At 36.0% G+C, this 19194-nt stretch overlaps 1 protein-coding gene across 1 annotated transcript in view; it reads left to right on the plus strand.

Moving 5' to 3' along the window:
• The window catches only part of SGCZ (sarcoglycan zeta), a 654868-nt gene that overhangs the window by 438811 nt on the left and 196863 nt on the right, over positions 1 to 19194 (plus strand). Inside the window, exon 3 of the mRNA XM_047856390.1 lies at positions 7214 to 7315. Within this exon, the coding sequence (XP_047712346.1) occupies positions 7214 to 7315 (102 nt within the window). The remainder of the gene's footprint in view (positions 1 to 7213; positions 7316 to 19194) is intronic.

The raw sequence follows: 19194 nt of genomic DNA on the forward strand, positions 1-19194 counted from the left end.
GCTTCATTGTTAGTGTATAAGAATGCAACTGATTTCTCTGTACATTGATTTTGTATCCTACAACTTTGCTAAATTCATGTATCAGTTCTAGCAGACTTCTGGTGGAGTCTATCGGATTTTCCATGTATAATATCATGTCATCTGCAAAAAGGGAAAGCTTAACTTCATCTTTGCCAATTTTGATGCCTTTGATTTCCTTTTGTTGTCTGATTGCTGATGCTAGAACTTCCAGCACTATGTTAAACAGCAGCGGTGAGAGTGGGCATCCTTGTCGTGTTCCTGATCTCAGGGAAAAAGCTCTCAGTTTTTCCCCGTTGAGGATGATGTTAGCTGTGGGCTTTTCATAAATGGCTTTTATGATCTTTAAGTATGTTCCTTCTATCCCGACTTTCTCAAGGGTTTTTATTAAGAAAGGGTGCTGGATTTTGTCAAAGGCCTTTTCTGCATCGATTGACAGGATCCTATGGTTCTTCTCTTTTTTTTTGTTAATGTGATGTATCACATTGATTGATTTGCGAATGTTGAACCAGCCCTGCATCCCAGGAATGAATCGCATTTGATCATGGTGAATAATTCTTTTTATATGCCATTGAATTCGATTTGCTAGTATCTTACTGAGAATTTTTGAATCCATATTCATCAGGGATATTGGCCTGTAGTTCTCTTTTTTTACTGGGTCTCTGTCTGGTTTAGGATTCAAAGTAATACTGGCTTCATAGAATGAGTCTGGAAGTTTTCCTTCCCTTTCTATTTTTTGGAATAGCTTGAGAAGGATAGGTATTATCTCTGCTTTGGACTTCTGGTAGAACTCCCCTGGGAAGCCATCTAGTCCTGGACTGTTATTTGTTGGGGGATTTTTGATAACTGATTCATTTATTACCTGGTTATGGGTCTGTTCAAGCTTTCTATTTCCTCCTGATTGAGTTTTGGAAGCGTGTGGGTGTTTAGGAATTTGTCCATTTCTTCCAGGTAGTCCAGGTTGTTGGCATATAATTTTTCATAGTATTCCCTGATAATTGCTTGTATCTCTGAGGGATTGGTTGTAATAATTCCATTTTCACTCATGATTTTATCTATTTGGGTCATCTCCCTTTTCTTTTTGAGAAGCCTGGCTAGAGATTTATCAATTTTGTTTATTTTTTCAAAAAACCAACTCTTGGTTTCATTGATCTGCTCTACAGTTTTTTTAGATTCTATATTGTTTATTTCTGCTCTGATCTTTATTATTTCTCTTCTTCTGCTGGGTTTAGGCTGCCTTTGCTGTTCTGCTTCTATTTCCTTTAGGTGTGCTGTTAGATTTTGTATTTGGGATTTTTCTTGTTTCTTGAGATAGGCCTGGATTGCAATGTATTTTCCTCTCAGGACTGCCTTCGCTGCATCCCAAAGCGTTTGTATTGTTGGATTTTAATTTTCGTTTGTTTCCATATATTTTGAAATTTCTTCTCTAACTGCCTGGTTGACCCATTCATTCTTTAGTAGTGTGTTCTTTAACCTCCATGCTTTTGGAGGTTTTCCAGACTTTTTCCTGTGGTTGATTTCAAGCTTCATAGCATTGTGGTCTGAAAGTATGCATGGTATGATTTCAATTCTTGTATACTTATGAATGGCTGTTTTGTGACCCAGTATGTGATCTATCTTGGAGAATGTTCCATGTGCACTTGAGAAGAAAGTATATTCTGTTGCTTTGGGATGCAGAGTTCTAAATATATCTGTCAAGTCCATCTGATCCAATGTATCATTCAGGGCCCTTGTTTCTTTATTGACCGTGTGTCTAGATGATCTATCCATTTCTGTAAGTGGAGTGTTAAAGTCCCCTGCAATTACCACATTCTTATCAATAAGGTTGCTTATGTTTGTGAGTAATTGTTTTATATATTTGGGGGCTCCCGTATTCGGCGCATAGACATTTATAATTGTTAGCTCTTCCTGATGGATAGACCCTGTGATTATTATATAATGTCCTTCTTCATCTCTTGTTACAGCCTTTAATTTAAAGTCTAGTTTGTCTGATATAAGTATGGCTACTCCAACTTTCTTTTGACTTCCAGTGGCATGGTAAATAGTTCTCCATCCCCTCACTCTCAATCTGAAGGTGTCCTCAGGTCTAAAATGAGTCTCTTGTAGACAGCAAATCGATGGGTCTTGTTTTTTTATCCATTCTGAAACCCTACGTCTTTTGGTTGGAGCATTTAGTCCATTTACATTCAGTGTTATTATAGAAAGATATGGGTTTAGAATCATTGTGATGTCTGTATGTTTTATGCTTGTAGCGATGTCTCTGGTACTTTGTCTCACAGGATCCCCCATAGGATCTCTTGTAGGGCTGGTTTAGTGGTGACGGAATTCCTTCAGCTTTTGTTTGTTTGGGAAGACCTTTATCTCTCCTTCTATTCTAAATGACAGTCTTGCTGGATAAAGGATTCTCGGCTGCATATTTTTTCTCTCTAGCACCCTGAAAATCTCGTGCCAATTCTTTCTGGCCTGCCAAGTTTCAAAAGAGAGATCAGTCACGAGTCTTATAGGTCTCCCTTTATATGTGAGGGCACATTACCCCTTGCTGCTTTCAGAATTTTCTCTTTATCCTTGTATTTTACCAGTTTCACTATGATATGTCATGCAGACGATCGATTCAAGTTACGTCTGAAGGGAGTTCTCTCTGCCTCTTGGATTGCAATGCCTTTTTCCTTCCCCCGATCTGGGAAGTTCTCAGCTATTATTTCTTCAAGTACACCTTCAGCACCTTTCCCTCTCTCTTCCTTCTCTGGAATACCAATTATGCGTATATTATTTCTCTTTAGTGCATCACTTCTCTAATTTTTCGCTCATACTCCTAGATTTTTTTTATCTCTCTTTTCCTCAGCTTCTTCTTTTTCCATAATTTTATCTTCTATTTCACCTATTCTCTCCTGTGCCTCTTCAATCCGAGCCGTAGTTGTCTCCATTTTATTTTGCAGTTCATTGATAACATTTTTTAGCTCCTCCTGTCTGTTCCTTAGTCCCTTGTTCTCTGTAGCAATAGATTTTCTGCTGTCCTTTATACTGTTTTCAAGCCCAGCGATTAATTTTATGACTATTATTCTAAATTCACTTTCTGTTATATTGTTTAAGTCCTTTTTGATCAGCTCATTAGCTGTTGTTATTTCCTGGAGATTCTTCTGAGGGGAATTCTTCCGCTTGGTCATTTTGGATAGTCCCTGGCGTGGTGAGGACCTGCAGGGAACTTCCCCTGTGCTGTGGTGTATAACTGGAGTTGGTGGGCGGAGCCGCAGTCAGACCTGATGTCTGCCCCCAGCCCACCGCTGGGGCCACAGTCAGACTGGTGTGTGCCTTCTCTTCCCCTCTCCTAGGGGCGGGATTCACTGTGGGGTGGTGTGGCCCATCTGGGCTACTTGCACACTGCCAGGCTTGTGGTGCTGGGGATCTGGCGTATTAGCTGGGGTGGATCGGCAAGGTGCATGGTGGAGGGGTGGGGCAGGCTCAGCTCACTTTTCCTTTGGAGATCCGCTTTGGGTGGGACCCTGCGGCACCGGGAAGTAGTCAGACCTGCCGGAGGGATGGATCCGCAGAATCACAGCGTTGGGTGTTTGTGTGCTGCAAGCAAGTTCCCTGGCAGGAACTGGTTCCCTTTGGGATTTTGGCTGGGGGATGGGCAAGGGAGATGGAGCTGGCGAGCGCCTTTGTTCCCCACCAAGCTGTGCTCTGTCGTCGGAGGCTCAACAACTCTCCCTCCTGTTGTCCTCCAGCCCTCCCGTTCTCTGAGCAGAGCTGTTAGCTTATAACCTTCCAGATGTCAAGTCCTGCTTGCTCTACGAACACACTCAGTCCAGCCCCTCTGCTTTTGCCAGTCAGACTCGGGGGATCTGCTTGGCCAGCGGGCCGCCCCTCTGCCCCGGCTCCCTCCCGCCAGTCCGTGGAGAACGCACCACCTTGCTGCCCTCCTACCCTCTTCCTGGGCCTCTCGTCTGCACTTGGCTCCGGAGACTCCGTTCTGCTAATCCTCTGGAGGTTTTCTGGGTTATTTAGGCAGGTGTATGTGGAATCTAAGTGATCAGCAGGACGCGTGGTGAGCCCGGCATCCTCCTGTGCCGCCATCTTCCCAGGATTCCACATCTTATAAATTATTAATGGACTTGGCACATGCCTGTGAGGACCAGGGTGATTACATACTGTATATATGTTATGAATTCTTATGTATTTTATAACTACATGTAGATAATATGGAAGAACTTGAATATTCATTTTTTTAAATACAAAACAGGAGAAATAAAAGGAGGGACAAATAGACATGCTTGAGTGAGGTTAGATTCAAAACACAGTTCTACCATAAGAATCCTACATTTATACAGGGGGTATCTGTTTCATCCAATTTAAGTGAGATATATTTATATGCCTCAAGTTACGTATCATATAGAAAATATAAGAAGAAAACATTGAGCTTAAGATTCAAAGCTTTCCACAATTAAAGATGCATATGGCACCAATAATATCCCAGTTAACTGGATGTCCAGTTACTTTATTTAAGATGGTTATCTTATGAAAACATTTTTTTAAGATTAGTGTGAATTGGGAATTATGTTTATGATAGAATTTATTTCTGTTGTTCTGAGTTTGACTAAACGTTGCACTAGATGTTTCCATAGCAACTTCATGGGGAATATTTAGAACACTTCCTTCCGGCAGACATTTGAGAATATATGTGGACAGTCACTGTGTGAGATTTAGTCAAGAAAATCCCTCAGGGACAAAATAATATTTTAAAGCCACGTGTCATTTTGAATGTTCTTTCTGAATTACAGAAAGTTCGATCTCCACTCTGCTTCTGCTACCCCCGCTCAGATGTTCTTTAGGTTTCATGCTGTCTGAAATTTTTGTCAACCTTCAAGATCTCAAAATTCAAAGTTCCATTTTCTGATGATAAACCTGTCTTAACATTTCTCATATTTCTTGACTCCTGCTGAATTTAATCATTAATGGGTCATCAGCTGTCATTCCTTGACCCTGTGCTCTTTTTACTGTCCAACATTGCTGTACTGACTTTACTTGTCTCCACCCAATGAGAAAAATGATGGTCAGGCATTGGAGGGGCATCATTTTGTGGTACTTTGGCAAACCCCATACCTAGGACTTTTGCCATTCCTGTTAGCAAATCCTCCTTTTTGAGTCTCTTTCCCTGTTAATTTTGCCAGTTTCTGTTCGTCGATAGCTGTGATGTTGCAAAATGATACTAATTAGAGCCAGTAAACAGGTGACGATGTAGTTGATGTCTAAATCAGAAACACTTTTCACTTTTTAAAGTGAAAGAGGACACTATAAAAGTGGGATAAGCCAGCACTGTCTCGGAGAACCTGGGGTGTGCCATCCCAACAAAAGTAGATCAACTTTCTCATCTGAATAAGTCTTCAGTGAAACTTGAAATTCTCTTAAAAAAAATTAGTCAATTCCCTATTAGACATTTCCAGGGTCAGTTTTAGGTTTGAGTCTCAATAAATGAATTCCTTCATCCCATCCCAAGTTTATTTCAACCAGAATTGATGACTCTGTCCTTCCATTAGAGGATTTAGGCTCGACCACCTCAAAATCTCTCTCCCTTTCTCAGTAGTCATTTTCATTTTGAGACTTTAAAAAATGGCTTTAATTCTTACTCAAAATTCTATTCCTTGCTATACTACATCATTGGCTTTCTTTGGTGGTGGGACGTAGGGGCAGGTGGCAGAGACTGGGGCCATGATAATTTCTTGGCTTTCTTCTTATACTGATCATACCCTTATTTCATGTATGAAATAGTCCTTTCCCACCCATAGACCTCGTCATTATCTAAGAGTTTCTCCTTGGTTTTATAGATACCTTCCCCAGAGAACACTTGCTCATCCATCCATCATAGTAGATTCAGACATGCCTTAAGCGATTGTCACTCTGCAACCCACTTTTTACAGATGTGCTAGTTGATGGATAAATATCTGAATTTTCGATGATACCTCAAAGTTAGAAAGTCCAAAGCTACAATCATGTTTGTCATTGAGCCTACAAAATTCATTATTCCACTTTAAAAAATCACCACATTTCCTTATTTAGTCATAGTCACGAAACCTGGGATTAGTCATAAATGTCCCTGTTTTCAGTATTTTCAGATAAAATTAGTCACCCAGTCTCATAGGCTTTTCTTCCACCATATTCCTTACACTTATTACCGAGTTGTGCCTTATTACTGATTCTCTGCCAGTTAGCCCCACATAGTGCCTCTACCAGATTAATCTTAAAGCTTAACTCTGATAATTCCAAGCCCTTGAGCTGTTCAAGAACTTTTATGTTTTTTCTTCTGGAGTTTGACCTAAGTACAGACTTCTTACCTTTGCATTCATGGCTTTCCTTTCTCTGGCTTCAAAACATAACTCCAGTTGTTTTCTCTTACAGTATTCTCTTACAGTATTATAAAGTACATATATGAGCCAGATTGGATGTGATGCTGTTTCTTAATATTACAGGATGTTCATTCCGTTTCTCCCTCTACGGACATCTCCTGTCGGAACTCCATATTCTTAAGGTCCTTCTCATAGTTCGTCTCTTCCATGAGAAATTGTCTATTCTCTTATCAAATTTGAAATCTTTCCTTAATTCCCATGGTACTGTGTTCTTACTTTTTAAATTCCTGTTATTCTGTCTCATAAGTGTTATTTATATACTTGTTTTATCCTCCTTATAGAGTGTTGTTTTCTAAAGGAGAGGATATAAACTTAATTTGAATGCAGAAACATCATGCTTACTTATACTAGCCAATTATTAAGTACTTGTTGAAATCATTCCACAAATGTGACTATTTGAATATTGTAGAAATATGTGTATAACTGTAATGTAAAAATATTATTAGAACTCTCTGCAAACAAAATTTGTTTCCAATAATCAGGTGGCAAGTATCTTTATACCCCCCAAAAGAGTTAAACTGGCTAATGCATGAAGAAAATAAAGGGTTTATTCATAGATAAATCCTAGTCTCTGATAGAGCTATGAAAAGATACGAGGTCTTTTCATTTTACACAGAGCCCTGTATATGCATGCAGACTCCTGCAATCATTCATTAAGTAGATTCGGTCTCTCATTTTCCTTAAATCATCACTGATTTGAGCTTACTGTTTTCTCAATTTAGCCCTAAGAAAATTATGGCCAGCTATTCATTCTCTAATGAACCTAAAAGTGAACTATATTTCGTTGCTTGTAGGATGGTATGGGAAATCTGAGAGTCACCAAGAAGGGAATCCGACTTGAAGGTATATCTGAGTTTCTACTTCCATTGTATGTGAAAGAAATTCATTCCCGAAAGGTATGTGACATTGGCTTTGGCTTAATGTAAAAGATAATTTAGAGGTTATGTTTTAGCTTGAAATAGGAGGCCAGAACCCCCTTATCTCTTCAGTATGTATTTAGTGTCCTGAAGTTAAAGATTTATTTGAAGAAATGAAAACAAGGAAACAATTGAAAAACCAGTGAGGTTAGTTTGAAACAGACAAATTAGAGAACCATTTTTGAATTAAACTGCAGTGTTGCTTTTGTTAGTCTATAAATTTGCCTCTATTTTCAATAGAAGTTAAAAATACAACATCATGGTAATTTCGAAAGGGGCACTTGATACATCATGGGTAATTTTTGCAGGAAACACTGACTTGAATAAATGACTTTATTTCAATATATTGTAGATATTTTCAGCTCAAATGAACGTGCATTTTCTAAAAAAAAAAGATGAGGAAAAGTTTTACTATAGAAATTAAAGTTATTTCTGGATGAACAGTATTTAAAACAAACACGAATATTTATCCTTTCAAATGTGTGGGTGTGTGTGTGTGTGCCTTACGAGTATTTTATCCCTTACCAGCATGCTAAAAATCAAGATTATAGTTTAGCTGTTATACATTTTGGCTTTTGTGTGTTACTTTTCAGAAAGTATTATTGGATACCAAAAAATATAACTAGAAACTATTAGGCATATGTGTGTAAGTGTGAAAATCCAGTAAGACAGGAAAAAACGGAAAGCTTGTTATTATATAAAATGTGGGAAGATTATTAACCTTACTTCATAAATATGAAAGTCTATTTTAGACTAGAATCATCTTTAAATATTACCAATGTAATATAATAGCAAAGGGGTTGCATAGTAAGCCATAATTTGATCATTTCCTTCAAAGTTATTTTTTTTCCTTTAAATCTCATAGTGAAAACAGAATAGAGGATTATTTTTCATAAAACTTCCAATTAGGTGAATTATATTAACTTTAAGTTTTATTTTGTTATTATATACAAACCTTCAGAGCTTCACACGTGCACCGTATTGACTGCTATTCTCAGTACTAGAAATTTATCACTGAGATCACCTTACCTGCTGGATTTGGGGCAGGTGAATAATACCACAGACACATGTATGAACACCTGACCTTACTATAAAAACTGCTTAAATTTAAAAGATACAAGTTGTGTCTTTGTTTTCTTATTATTTTTTTTTTATTAACGTTGAAAAACATAGTGGGCACACCCAAGTTAGCACCTTCCCTCCTAGTGGAAGTCACCACCACTCACAGTTATTTACTGGTTTTTTTCTTGTGTTCGGTACTATTCAACAACTTAGCATTTGAAGAAATGAAAGCTTATCCATGGAAACCAAGGAATTACTGAACACAGAAAGGTGAGAATAATCATAGGCAGGAACTTCTTTGAAACTGATCCCATTGATAAGTCCAGGGACAGCAAAGATTGATCCTTGAAGCCATTTAGATCAGTTCAGAGTGGCTGCCCCAGAATCCAACTTAACAGAAGGATCGTTAAGCCCTTTGCCAACAGGCAGGTCATAGTATTTATCTTCCCAGTTGAAACATTTTTGAGAGTATCACAACACCTGTGCACCAGGATTCTCCTGGGAAACTGGATCTGTGTTTACTCCCTCAGTGGACCAAATAAGAAAGGGTCCACTGATGTGATAGCTTCGAAATGGGAGGTGGTGGCAGTCAGGCTTCCTGACCTTTATCCCCAGGGAAGTTTGCAACCTCAAGTTCATAAGCCTTTCCAAATCTCACTGTGCTGATTGAAACCTCTGTGCTCCCTTTCACATCCCAGACATGTTGTTTTTCCTCCTGTCCCCCATCTTCTCCATCTTCCATTGAAGGCAAAAGCCAGCACAGCACATACAGGTAGGAGCTTGGGCCGTCAACAGACAGGAGGCCCGGTGTTGGCAGAAAAAATAGAGACTCATTTCCTCTTTGAACATTTCTTTACACATGCACCATAAAAATAAATATTTAAAAGGAAGAGAAAATATATATCTTTCATCAGCAGTTCCCACGTTAGGATCCTCTTGCCCATGAACGTAGGCAGTGCTTTGTTCTCTGCCATAAAGCCCACTTAGTGTTTTAAAAAGCCAGCCAGTTTCTCTGAGCCTGAGTTTTCTCATTAATACAGTGAGTTTCATAGCAATGTATCAAAATACTTCTTCGGTTAAGAAAGAATGCACAAATTCCAGTAATACTAGTAAGAATGAGATCTTTATAAACCCTATTATACATTTCAGGACTTGCACACACTTTTGTGTATTTGAATGTTTTTCTGATACTATATCAAAGTCCCTGTAGGTCTAAGTTAAGGAAATCTATTAAATTAAAAAGGTACTTATAAGGATTCAATTGATATGAGAAAAATACTATACACTATACTCTATGTATCAATTTTAATTTGTATGAATTTTTTCCCTGCAGTTTTGATTTGCACCTGTTTGTGTGTGTGTTTTCCTGCATTAATGGCAGTGGGTCCCTTTCTTTATAGTTGATTAGTATGCCACTCTGAAATAAAGAATTTTCTTATTTAAAGTAACTTCCTACGTATGGAGGTGTTTAATCGCATACTATTACACAGATTTCTATCAGTCAAAAAAACTCAGTTGCCCACAGACACACACATCTAGTCTCCTAAAATAGTAAACCATGGGCTGTTTCTACTCTAAGTTAATTTGTCTCCTTCTGTCACCAGTATAGATATTTGAAGTTTACTGTTATAAATCACAGTTTACTCTCTTCTTCATGCTTTTAAAAAATCAGCCTTTTTTGAGTGGTTCATCATTATCAGTACACAGAAAAACACATTACATTCTGTGTTTGAGATATCTTAGAATTCACTGCATATTTCAGAATTAGCAACATTATTTTCAGGGAGTAAGTACTTACTTAACATTTGTGAAGTTAAATATGTAATTTTCAGATCGGCAAAGTACAAAGGATATGGGTTTTGGGGTTACCTTACCATAAGAGTCAAACTCTTATGAAGAGTCAAACTTCAATGCACGTGATTGAACATTAGGTCAGAATCTTTTAACTACCAGGAAATTAGGGCGAATAATCACCAGATTCTTTAAAAAACATGTAAGTAGAGCATATTTCCCAAGGTTTTATAAGTCCAGAGAACTAAGGTGATTAAATTACCTGCATTTCAGGGATGATTGCCCCCAAATTTTGCATCATTCAGTTCTCTAGAACTTTTTGTGTTACTGTGCCTCATTTAATAGTCACTGAACAGTTATCTTGTTAATTTTTTTTTCCTGTTCAAGGATCCTTAATTAAGCAGTACCTTACCATTGACCCCTATCCCAGCATCCTTCATGGTGGACTGATAATTGGGCTGGGGAAACTGCTACCAGATAATTCCAATTCCAGTAATTCTACAGCGAAGCAAAGTTAAAATTTGAGTCCTTAGGACCTCTGTTTTAGACGGGCTGGGAGTAAGGCTATGCTCTCCCCTTCATGTATAGTCTTTTCACTTGGCTTCAAAACCTTGATGCTCAGTTCTTGGTGACAGTTTTTGGCCTTGTGTGTTCAGTTATTCTTTATAGAGTTCAGACAGAAAGCAATGGGGCCAGCCAAATACAGAAAACCTCTTTCCTGTTTACACAACATGGTGATCTCCTGACACTGTATCTTTCGGGTACCTTGGTAAACCTCCTCTCTACAAACAAATTCATACAAATAGAAATCTTCAGACTTCTGTAACCATTTTATTATTATCATTTTTATCATTATCATTTTACATGTAAGTGTCTGAGTGTTTATTATTTTACTATAACATCTTCAAGTTAAAAACACATATCATTCCGAAATCTTTACACTCAGAAAAAAAACTATTAACATATGATAAACATTACCAAATTATATAAATACACATCTGCACCAATAAAAGGGTAAATATAGAGGCATGAACATGCTATTTATAATTAATATATACATGATTTAATAGAAGAAAAATATGAAATAAATGGAAAAGAATTGCTAAGCTTAAATATTTCTTCACAAGAGTATCTTTAAAAAAATTGTCTTTATGGTTAAGAATAAAAGACTATGAATATCATTAAGAAGCTGACTGCATTAGCTCCACGTTTTAATCTCAGACAGTGTTCATTAACTCCCTGCCGTGCAATCTGAGGTGATTAGCTCCTCTCCAATTTGTCCTTACCCCTCTTCATTTTCATTTTTTTTGATAATTATATTATTTTAACTTTGTCACAGTTCATAATATTTACATTCTGTTCTACAACTTTAATTGTGTTGGCACATTGGTCTTAATTCTACAGATAGATGGCTGCAGTATTAACCACCAACTCCTTTTGTTACGGCGTCTTCATGACTGAGTTCATTATTCTAATCATTCCCTCCTTACTTGTATTTCATTGCTAAGGAGTTTTGTTTGTTAATCTTTGAAATATTTCATGCTGAAGGTGCCTGACTATTGTCTTTATCTCTTCTGGGAATATTATTAATGGTTCATCCCTTCTTCTCCTGTTAACTAATTACGCTATTAAATTCCACCACTGAGTATTGCCAGAAAAAGTCTGAAGGCAGCCTAGTATGGATGTTTCTCCTGCTGATGACATGAATGTTCTGCCTGAATACATTCTGCCAATACATTTTTTCCATTTTATTTGAGGGAAATGTTGTCTATCATATCACTCAATATCTTTCATTTTTATTTGTTCAGGTCTTCACTGCAGAGAAAGCAGCCATTCTTATGTTGGATCATCTTTGTCGTCCACAGCTATCATCGTTTCTCGAATTACTTTTAAACTCTTTATTTTTCCTCTGCATGCAAGTAACTGTCATCATCTACAGTTTTTCTTCCACATCATTGGTTGATTTTCCTCCATATGAATTTTGCCCTTGCTCTCTCTAATTCTTTTCTTTTATGTATAAGGGAGGAGGTTGTTCTGATTCTCAGAGTTTTCCATAGATCCATAGTCTCCTTGTAAATCATATTAGGTTATTTTTATTGTCTTTGAGCTATGGTTTTACTAAAATTAAACATTTATAATTCTAAAACTTAAAGCACTTGCCTGACCTAGTTTGAGTGATCTCCAACATGTCACAATTTGAAACAGGGAATCACGGTCTAGTTACTTTGTTTCCCCAGTGAGATAGTTGGTGGGAAGGGGAAGAGAGTTGGGGACTGCTTTCCCTGCCTGAGGTTCTACTAAATCACAGGCCAGCCATACGTGGACTATTTTAATTCCATTGGTCTTAGTGGTCCTTTCTGCCTCTGCAGAATTCTTCCAGTGGTATATAAATTCTTGGTAGACTTTTTTAGTACCATCTACATTATCACCCTCTTTTCTTCTATCCACACCGGTTTATTTAGGTTAGACTTCTCTGAAATTTATTAACACTCCTTCTTTTCTTCTGGGGATATAGATGAAAGTTGGAGAGGGATAGATGTTACAAGCTGCTATGAAATCTTTTTATTCTCCTGGCTTCCACTTTTTCAAGTTTATGGCATATGCTTACATCAATAAATTGTTGGCTTTTCCAAGAAAAAAATGATTAAAAAAATAACTGTAGTTTAACTTGTTAAGTAGTGAAGGACAGAAGTTTTTGAAAACTTTTGTATTTTGATGTATAGTATTAGGTAAGATCTTTCCTTCCCTCCCTCCTTCCTACCCTTCTTTCTCTCCTCCTAACCATGGCCATAGCCCCTAATACTAGAATGTAGTCTATTTTCCATCACTGATCTGAAAATATGACTTTTCTTATACACTACATTCTTAAACATAGATTTATTTCTGGTCTGTCAGTTCTGTTCTATTGACATACTTGACTAAAATCAAACTTTAAGAAACATTTTTTTTATAACTGTGAGAGCAGTTCTTTTTTTATTGCTCTTTTTCAAAAGTTTTTGCCTATTGTGCATTTTCTGTTCCAAATGAACTTAATAATCAGCTGTCAAGTTTCATAAAAATTCCTGTTGAGAACTTAATTATGGTTAATTTAATTTGTGGGAAATTGACATCTTTATAGTTTTGAGTTATCCTATCTAGGAACATGGCTTCTCTTTTGATTTTTTTTTCAAAAACGTACCTTGTAGTGCTTAGGAACATTTCTTAATATTCCTTTTTATATTAGCATTACAGATTTGTTGTCAATCATATTATGGTTCTTATTGCACACAGGAGTGCCTTCTCCAATTGCTTTTCTCATTGGCATCTGTGTGTATGTAAAAAAGCTGTTCTTTTGGTATGGATATATTCTGGCCATTTTCTTGAAATCTTATTATTTCTGTTATATTTAAAATCATTCTTCTGGTCATTTAGACAATGATTTTTAATAATAACAGCTAACATTCAGCTTATACTACCGTTCTAGAATCAAATTCCTGGTTTCAAATTCTGGCTCTGTTGATTAGCAGTTGTGACTAAATTACCTTATTTGACTTCTCTGTGCCTTATTTTTATCATAGGTAAAATAAAGTTCATAGTAGACCCTAATATTTTTATTATTAAACTAATAGTAGTATCCAACCCAAGGAATATTATTATTTTTGATGAAATTCAAACATTATATTAAATGCTTTACACTTTGTAGCTCATTCAGTCCTTACTATGTGATATGTATTATCAAAGACTGTATTTTGAAAGTAGAGTTTAAGGATTTGCTGGAACACTATAAATAGGATGTGAGAATAAGGGATGATCTAATATGATATTAGTTTTTTTTTTTTTGTTCTGAGTAGTTGCTATTAACCAATTGGGGGAAAGTAGGGAATCAGGGAAGATTGTGAGCACATTTTTGAAACTGTTAATTTGCCTATTAGAAAGACATGGATTTCAGGTTAAACAGGTAGATCCATGAGTATAGATTTCATGTTAGAGGTTCAGGCTAGAGATATAAATTAGAGACATTGTCTGTCTGTCTATCTATATATCTATCTGATCTCAATACATGAGATTAGACAAGAATATCAAGTAAGTGGGTGTAAAATAGAAAACATAAGGAAGTTTATTGAATGAATCCTTGAGTATCCAAATTGAAATAGTTTGGAAGAAGTGTAAGAATCAAACACGAATTAAGAAGGAAAGTAGATTGAGGTGGGAGACCAAAAGAGCGTGGTATCCTAGAAGCAGAAAGAAGAAAGTGTTTCCAGGTTGATAGAGAATTGTTTCTGATAGGCCAAGTAACATGAAGATTGAAACTTTATCCTTCCATTATTAGTTTGATTATACTCTAGTCAGAAAGAGTTTTTAGTGCATTTGAATATATCTATTAATAGGAGTTTTATTTTTAAATTTAATGTATTGATTGAATTTCATGAAAAGGTATCCAAATATCAAAGTATTTTATTCCTGGGATAATCTTTTTTTGTTCATGATATAGCAATTTTTTTAATAAACAATCCTGAACATCAAATTTGCACTTTACAAAGTGTTTTTGCTCATATCACCTTACTTAATTCATACTGGTATCCAGGAGGGGCTACTGTCTTTATTTGCAAATGGCAATCCAGCTGCCTTAAATTTTGCAACTTAAGTCTTAATACTCTGACTAGAATCCCAATCTTCCTATCTTGATTCACTGCTTTTAACAATTCATCAGACTCTCCAAATTAATCCTTTTAACATATTCTCCAGGAAACCCATGTTTCTATTTATGTGTGTGGAGTGCTAGTTTGGACACATAGAAGAAAGTATGGGGATGCTTTGAGCATAGTGGAGAGTGGACCTTGCTTAAGGATGAGAGAAAAAATAATAATACCATGATAGGAAATCTTCATTAAACCAGGAGACAGTGTGAAAGTGCTGAATATATAAATGTAGGTGAAATTAGCTGTCCGGGGGTAATATTCCTTGGACTAAAAAGCAAAACAACAAAACAAACAAAACAAAACTATAGGGACACCCCAAAAGAGTTCTACTTACTGTGTGTTTTTTTTTTCTAAAGATGGTGATTGTCCTCTCGTATGGTCTCTAAAACACCCAGAAGCCTTACAGAGAAATAAAGATTCTCCCTTCGCTTCATATTTAATCAGCTGCCTTTTCAAACAAATATGTAAACAAGTTACCTGTAGTTTCTCTTCACCAACACACACACACACACACACACACACACACACACACACACACACAGCCCTACCTTTACTACTTTCCAAGAAAATATGTGAGATAATGAAATAGCCAACCTAGAACAAAAGAGAAACACCTGTTAGCTAAGGTTGCTGTTATTACCGTATCAAATTTTTATCTTTTTTACAATCTGTTGCAGAGAACCTGGAGCAGGGTTATATTAAACATAGAGTAAAAATAAGGTGCTAATAAGTATTACACATCTTTTAATGCCTCACAATAGTCTGATATAACAGTATGAGTCAGTGTTAGGAATTACCTGCCTGAAGGAGAACAAATAATTAAGCTATTCATCTTGAATAGCTCCTGCTACCAATTATTAAGTCTCTTCCATAAGCTAACTGCTATGTGAAGGGCCTGGTATGCATTCTTATCCGATTCTAACAGCAGTTCAAATGAAGGAGACATTATTACATTCATTTTACAGGTGAGAAAAAGCATGCAGCTCAAAGAAGTTATATAACTTAACTGAGTATCACAAAACGTTGGGGGCACAGATCAAATCTGGGTCTGCCATATACTTATAACCCATGCCCTTAACTGCTGTGGAATCTCTACATCAGGGAGTGGAACAAACAAAGTCTTGTCAGAAAGAAGGTGAAGGAGATTTCTTCAGAATTCTATTATTATTATTACTGTTCTCTGAAACATTCCATACTTTCTACAAAGGATTATTTTTTTTTCTAAAATCCTTGCTATGCATTTTGTTTTTAAATAGGTACTTAGGCCTTTTAAGAATTTTTCTTGCATGAGATAAAAAACAGACCCTTGTTATAGCGAATGCCACTCTCTAGTGAATGGGATTTTAATCACACATCCGTATCATTGCATATAATGGAGCTAAAGGAAATTATTCTCCAGCTAGTAGATTACTTCATTACCCCAAACTTGTGTATCTACCTGAGTGTGTGGGTGCACTGTTGGTATGCAGGATCATTGCAATCATGATGAAGTGAGGGATTCTCTGAAAATGTCCAAAGTTCTGGGAGCAGACTACAGAGAATATATTAGCAACACATACATTAGCTCAGTGTTTTACAAACTTCTTTGAATATGAGCCACAGGAAGAAAGATATTTTACATTGTAGCATGAGATACACTCTGATTTTTTTCCTAATTAATATATTCTAGCAAGGCCATTCTATTTTAACTTCAACTGAATTAATTAATACATTAATATTAATTATAATTTTAATTAATTAAATAAAATTAATAGAGTTATATATTATAGTTATTAAATAGTGATATAAATTATTAATATGTAATATGTATATTTGTTGCAACCCACTACACCGATTCAATGGCCATGTCATGTGTGTGAGTTGAAAACCACTGCCCTGGCTATTAGCTACTCAAATAGTATGGTCAATGAATTTTTGGCAAGGTATTTTTTCTTTTCTCTCAAGTGTCTCAGATGTAATGGATTCGGCAGTGGGGAATATGTAACACTTTATTTGAATTTCGAAGGACAAAATATACAAGGTGTGAATACCATGAAAGCAACAACCATGTGTTTTGACCACTTCCTCCAGCTGCGCCTGGTAGATTAAATGTCCAGTGAAATTTTAAACTTTTTATTAGTATATGTGCATACAAAAAATACACACATCTCAGTGAATATTTTATTGAGAGAACGAATGGTTTGTGTATTCCAAAAATATACGTTAAAACCAGTCAAAAGGATGTTGCTCTGTCACATTAGATAAATGGAATAGGTAACCATAGTACTCCTAATATTCTGTATTTGTTCCACAAGTTTTTAACCAATATAAACACATAATGGTGAATTAGATCCTAGAATTACCATAGATAGCATAAGAAATAGTAGTCATATTAACTTATAAAGAGACAAAGTAGGTCTTGCTTGCATTCACTAAAAAGAATTAAAGAGAACAGAAGATCTAGTTTTGAATTTTCAGAGCTTTATGGGTTTATTATGATCCTGTCTGTACATGAGCGACAAAATGATCTGCCTTATGTTTCTTATGAATGGGTTGTTCCTTGATTATATTGTTTTTCTTAGTTTACAGAATATTTCTTTTTTCTTCAGTGCTTTGTCCTTAGAAGTCAGGCCTGGGAACTGAGTTTTGGAAAAATCTTAGGGACAGTATTTTCTTTTCACTTGAATTTGGGTCTTGCACACTAGATAAGTATCCATAGATCGAGCTCATATACCTCCATATGAAAGAATTTCATCTGGGATTTAAAGAATGATTGGGACTTGAATTTCAAATTGCATAATTTTTATGAGCAAGAAAATAATTTTTAAAAACCATTGTTTAAAAAACAGTAAATAGACAGCTCGGTTTGATAAGAGGAATACTATAAGTCAACGGCCTCAAACCCAGGCAGGCATAGACTAAGGGTGTTCCAAGACTTTGCAGGAGGTACCAAGACATGGATATCTGTTTCCAGACTCTCAAGTTTCCAGTACACTCTTTCGTAAATTTCATCTGCCTGAGAATGATGCTGTAGTTGCTACTTCTCTTTTTCTCACTTCTCTACCATCGACCACTTTTTTTTCTTATGTTACAAAAGGTAAAGACTGTCATCAATCTTTTTTTTTTTTTTACATTTTTAAAAACACTGTTGATTACATAAGAAATTTAAAGTAGGGGAGAAGTGACTGGTTAAACAACAATGAAGGAGTTTGAGGATACATTGCACATGAAGTACAAGTTTAAAGTTGATAGCTGATGGATAGAGCCGATAAATAACTGTAAAAAAACACAGAGACTGGAAAGTGTCATTGGCTAGGCAAGAACCGTTGAAAGGGCAGTGTATGCATTAACTCATGGCAAAAAACCTCTCTCTCTTTAGAGTTATATCAAAAATAGGTTAGTTATGATGAGACAATATTGATATATTTGAAATGACACATCAAACACTTTTCTGATAGAAAGTAAAACTCGTTTTACTGATGATTTAGGTTATGTGGCAGATGTGTTCTATCATTTAGATGAGTTCAGTGTACAGTTCTATAAAATTGGAGCATTCCACGAAATACATTTAAAATATATATACAATAGGTAGTGTCAGATAGTTTGTCCCCTGTAAATATTACATTGTACATACCAAAACTGTTTTAAATATTAGCTTAGTGTTTGAGTGGATATAGTTTTAAAAGATATTTTAGGGAGATGAGTAAGCAAAAAATATTTGGAGGATAAAGACATCAAGGAGCAGAGAAACGTTGATTTGGAATGCAGCTTAGGCTTTACACATTCAGGGTTGGAAGGCGAAGAAATTTGAAATTTATCCTTAAGGCACTGATACTCTAAACCGTGTATGTTATCTTCCTTCTGCTTAGTATACTATATCTCAAATTAATAAAATTCATTTCTTAAAAATAATAAACAGATTTTATTAACTGAAAAAGATCTTCATTCTTACCCATTATTTTGGGTCGCTGTATTTTAACGCATTGGGCATTCATTTAATAATTCTATGACATAGAATGTTAGAAATTTTATTAAAAGGCATTATACTGAACCACAGATATATTTTTAAATATATTTATATATATTCAGCATCTTTTTTTAGTGTTTATTTATTTATTTTTGAGAGAGAGAGAGAGAGAGAGAGAGAGAGAGAGAGAGAGAATCCCAAGCAGGCTCTGTGCTGTCAGTACAGAGCCCCCCACATGGCTCAGTCTCACAAACCGTGAGACCATGACTTGAGCTGAAATCAAAAGTCAGACGTTCAATTGGCTGAGCCACCTATGCACCCCAGAAGTGTTCTGTACTTTAATATTAAAATCCATTACTCTTAATTATTACAAATTACAG

This window comes from Prionailurus viverrinus, chromosome B1, assembly GCF_022837055.1.
Source record: "Prionailurus viverrinus isolate Anna chromosome B1, UM_Priviv_1.0, whole genome shotgun sequence".
NCBI lineage: Eukaryota > Metazoa > Chordata > Mammalia > Carnivora > Felidae > Prionailurus > Prionailurus viverrinus.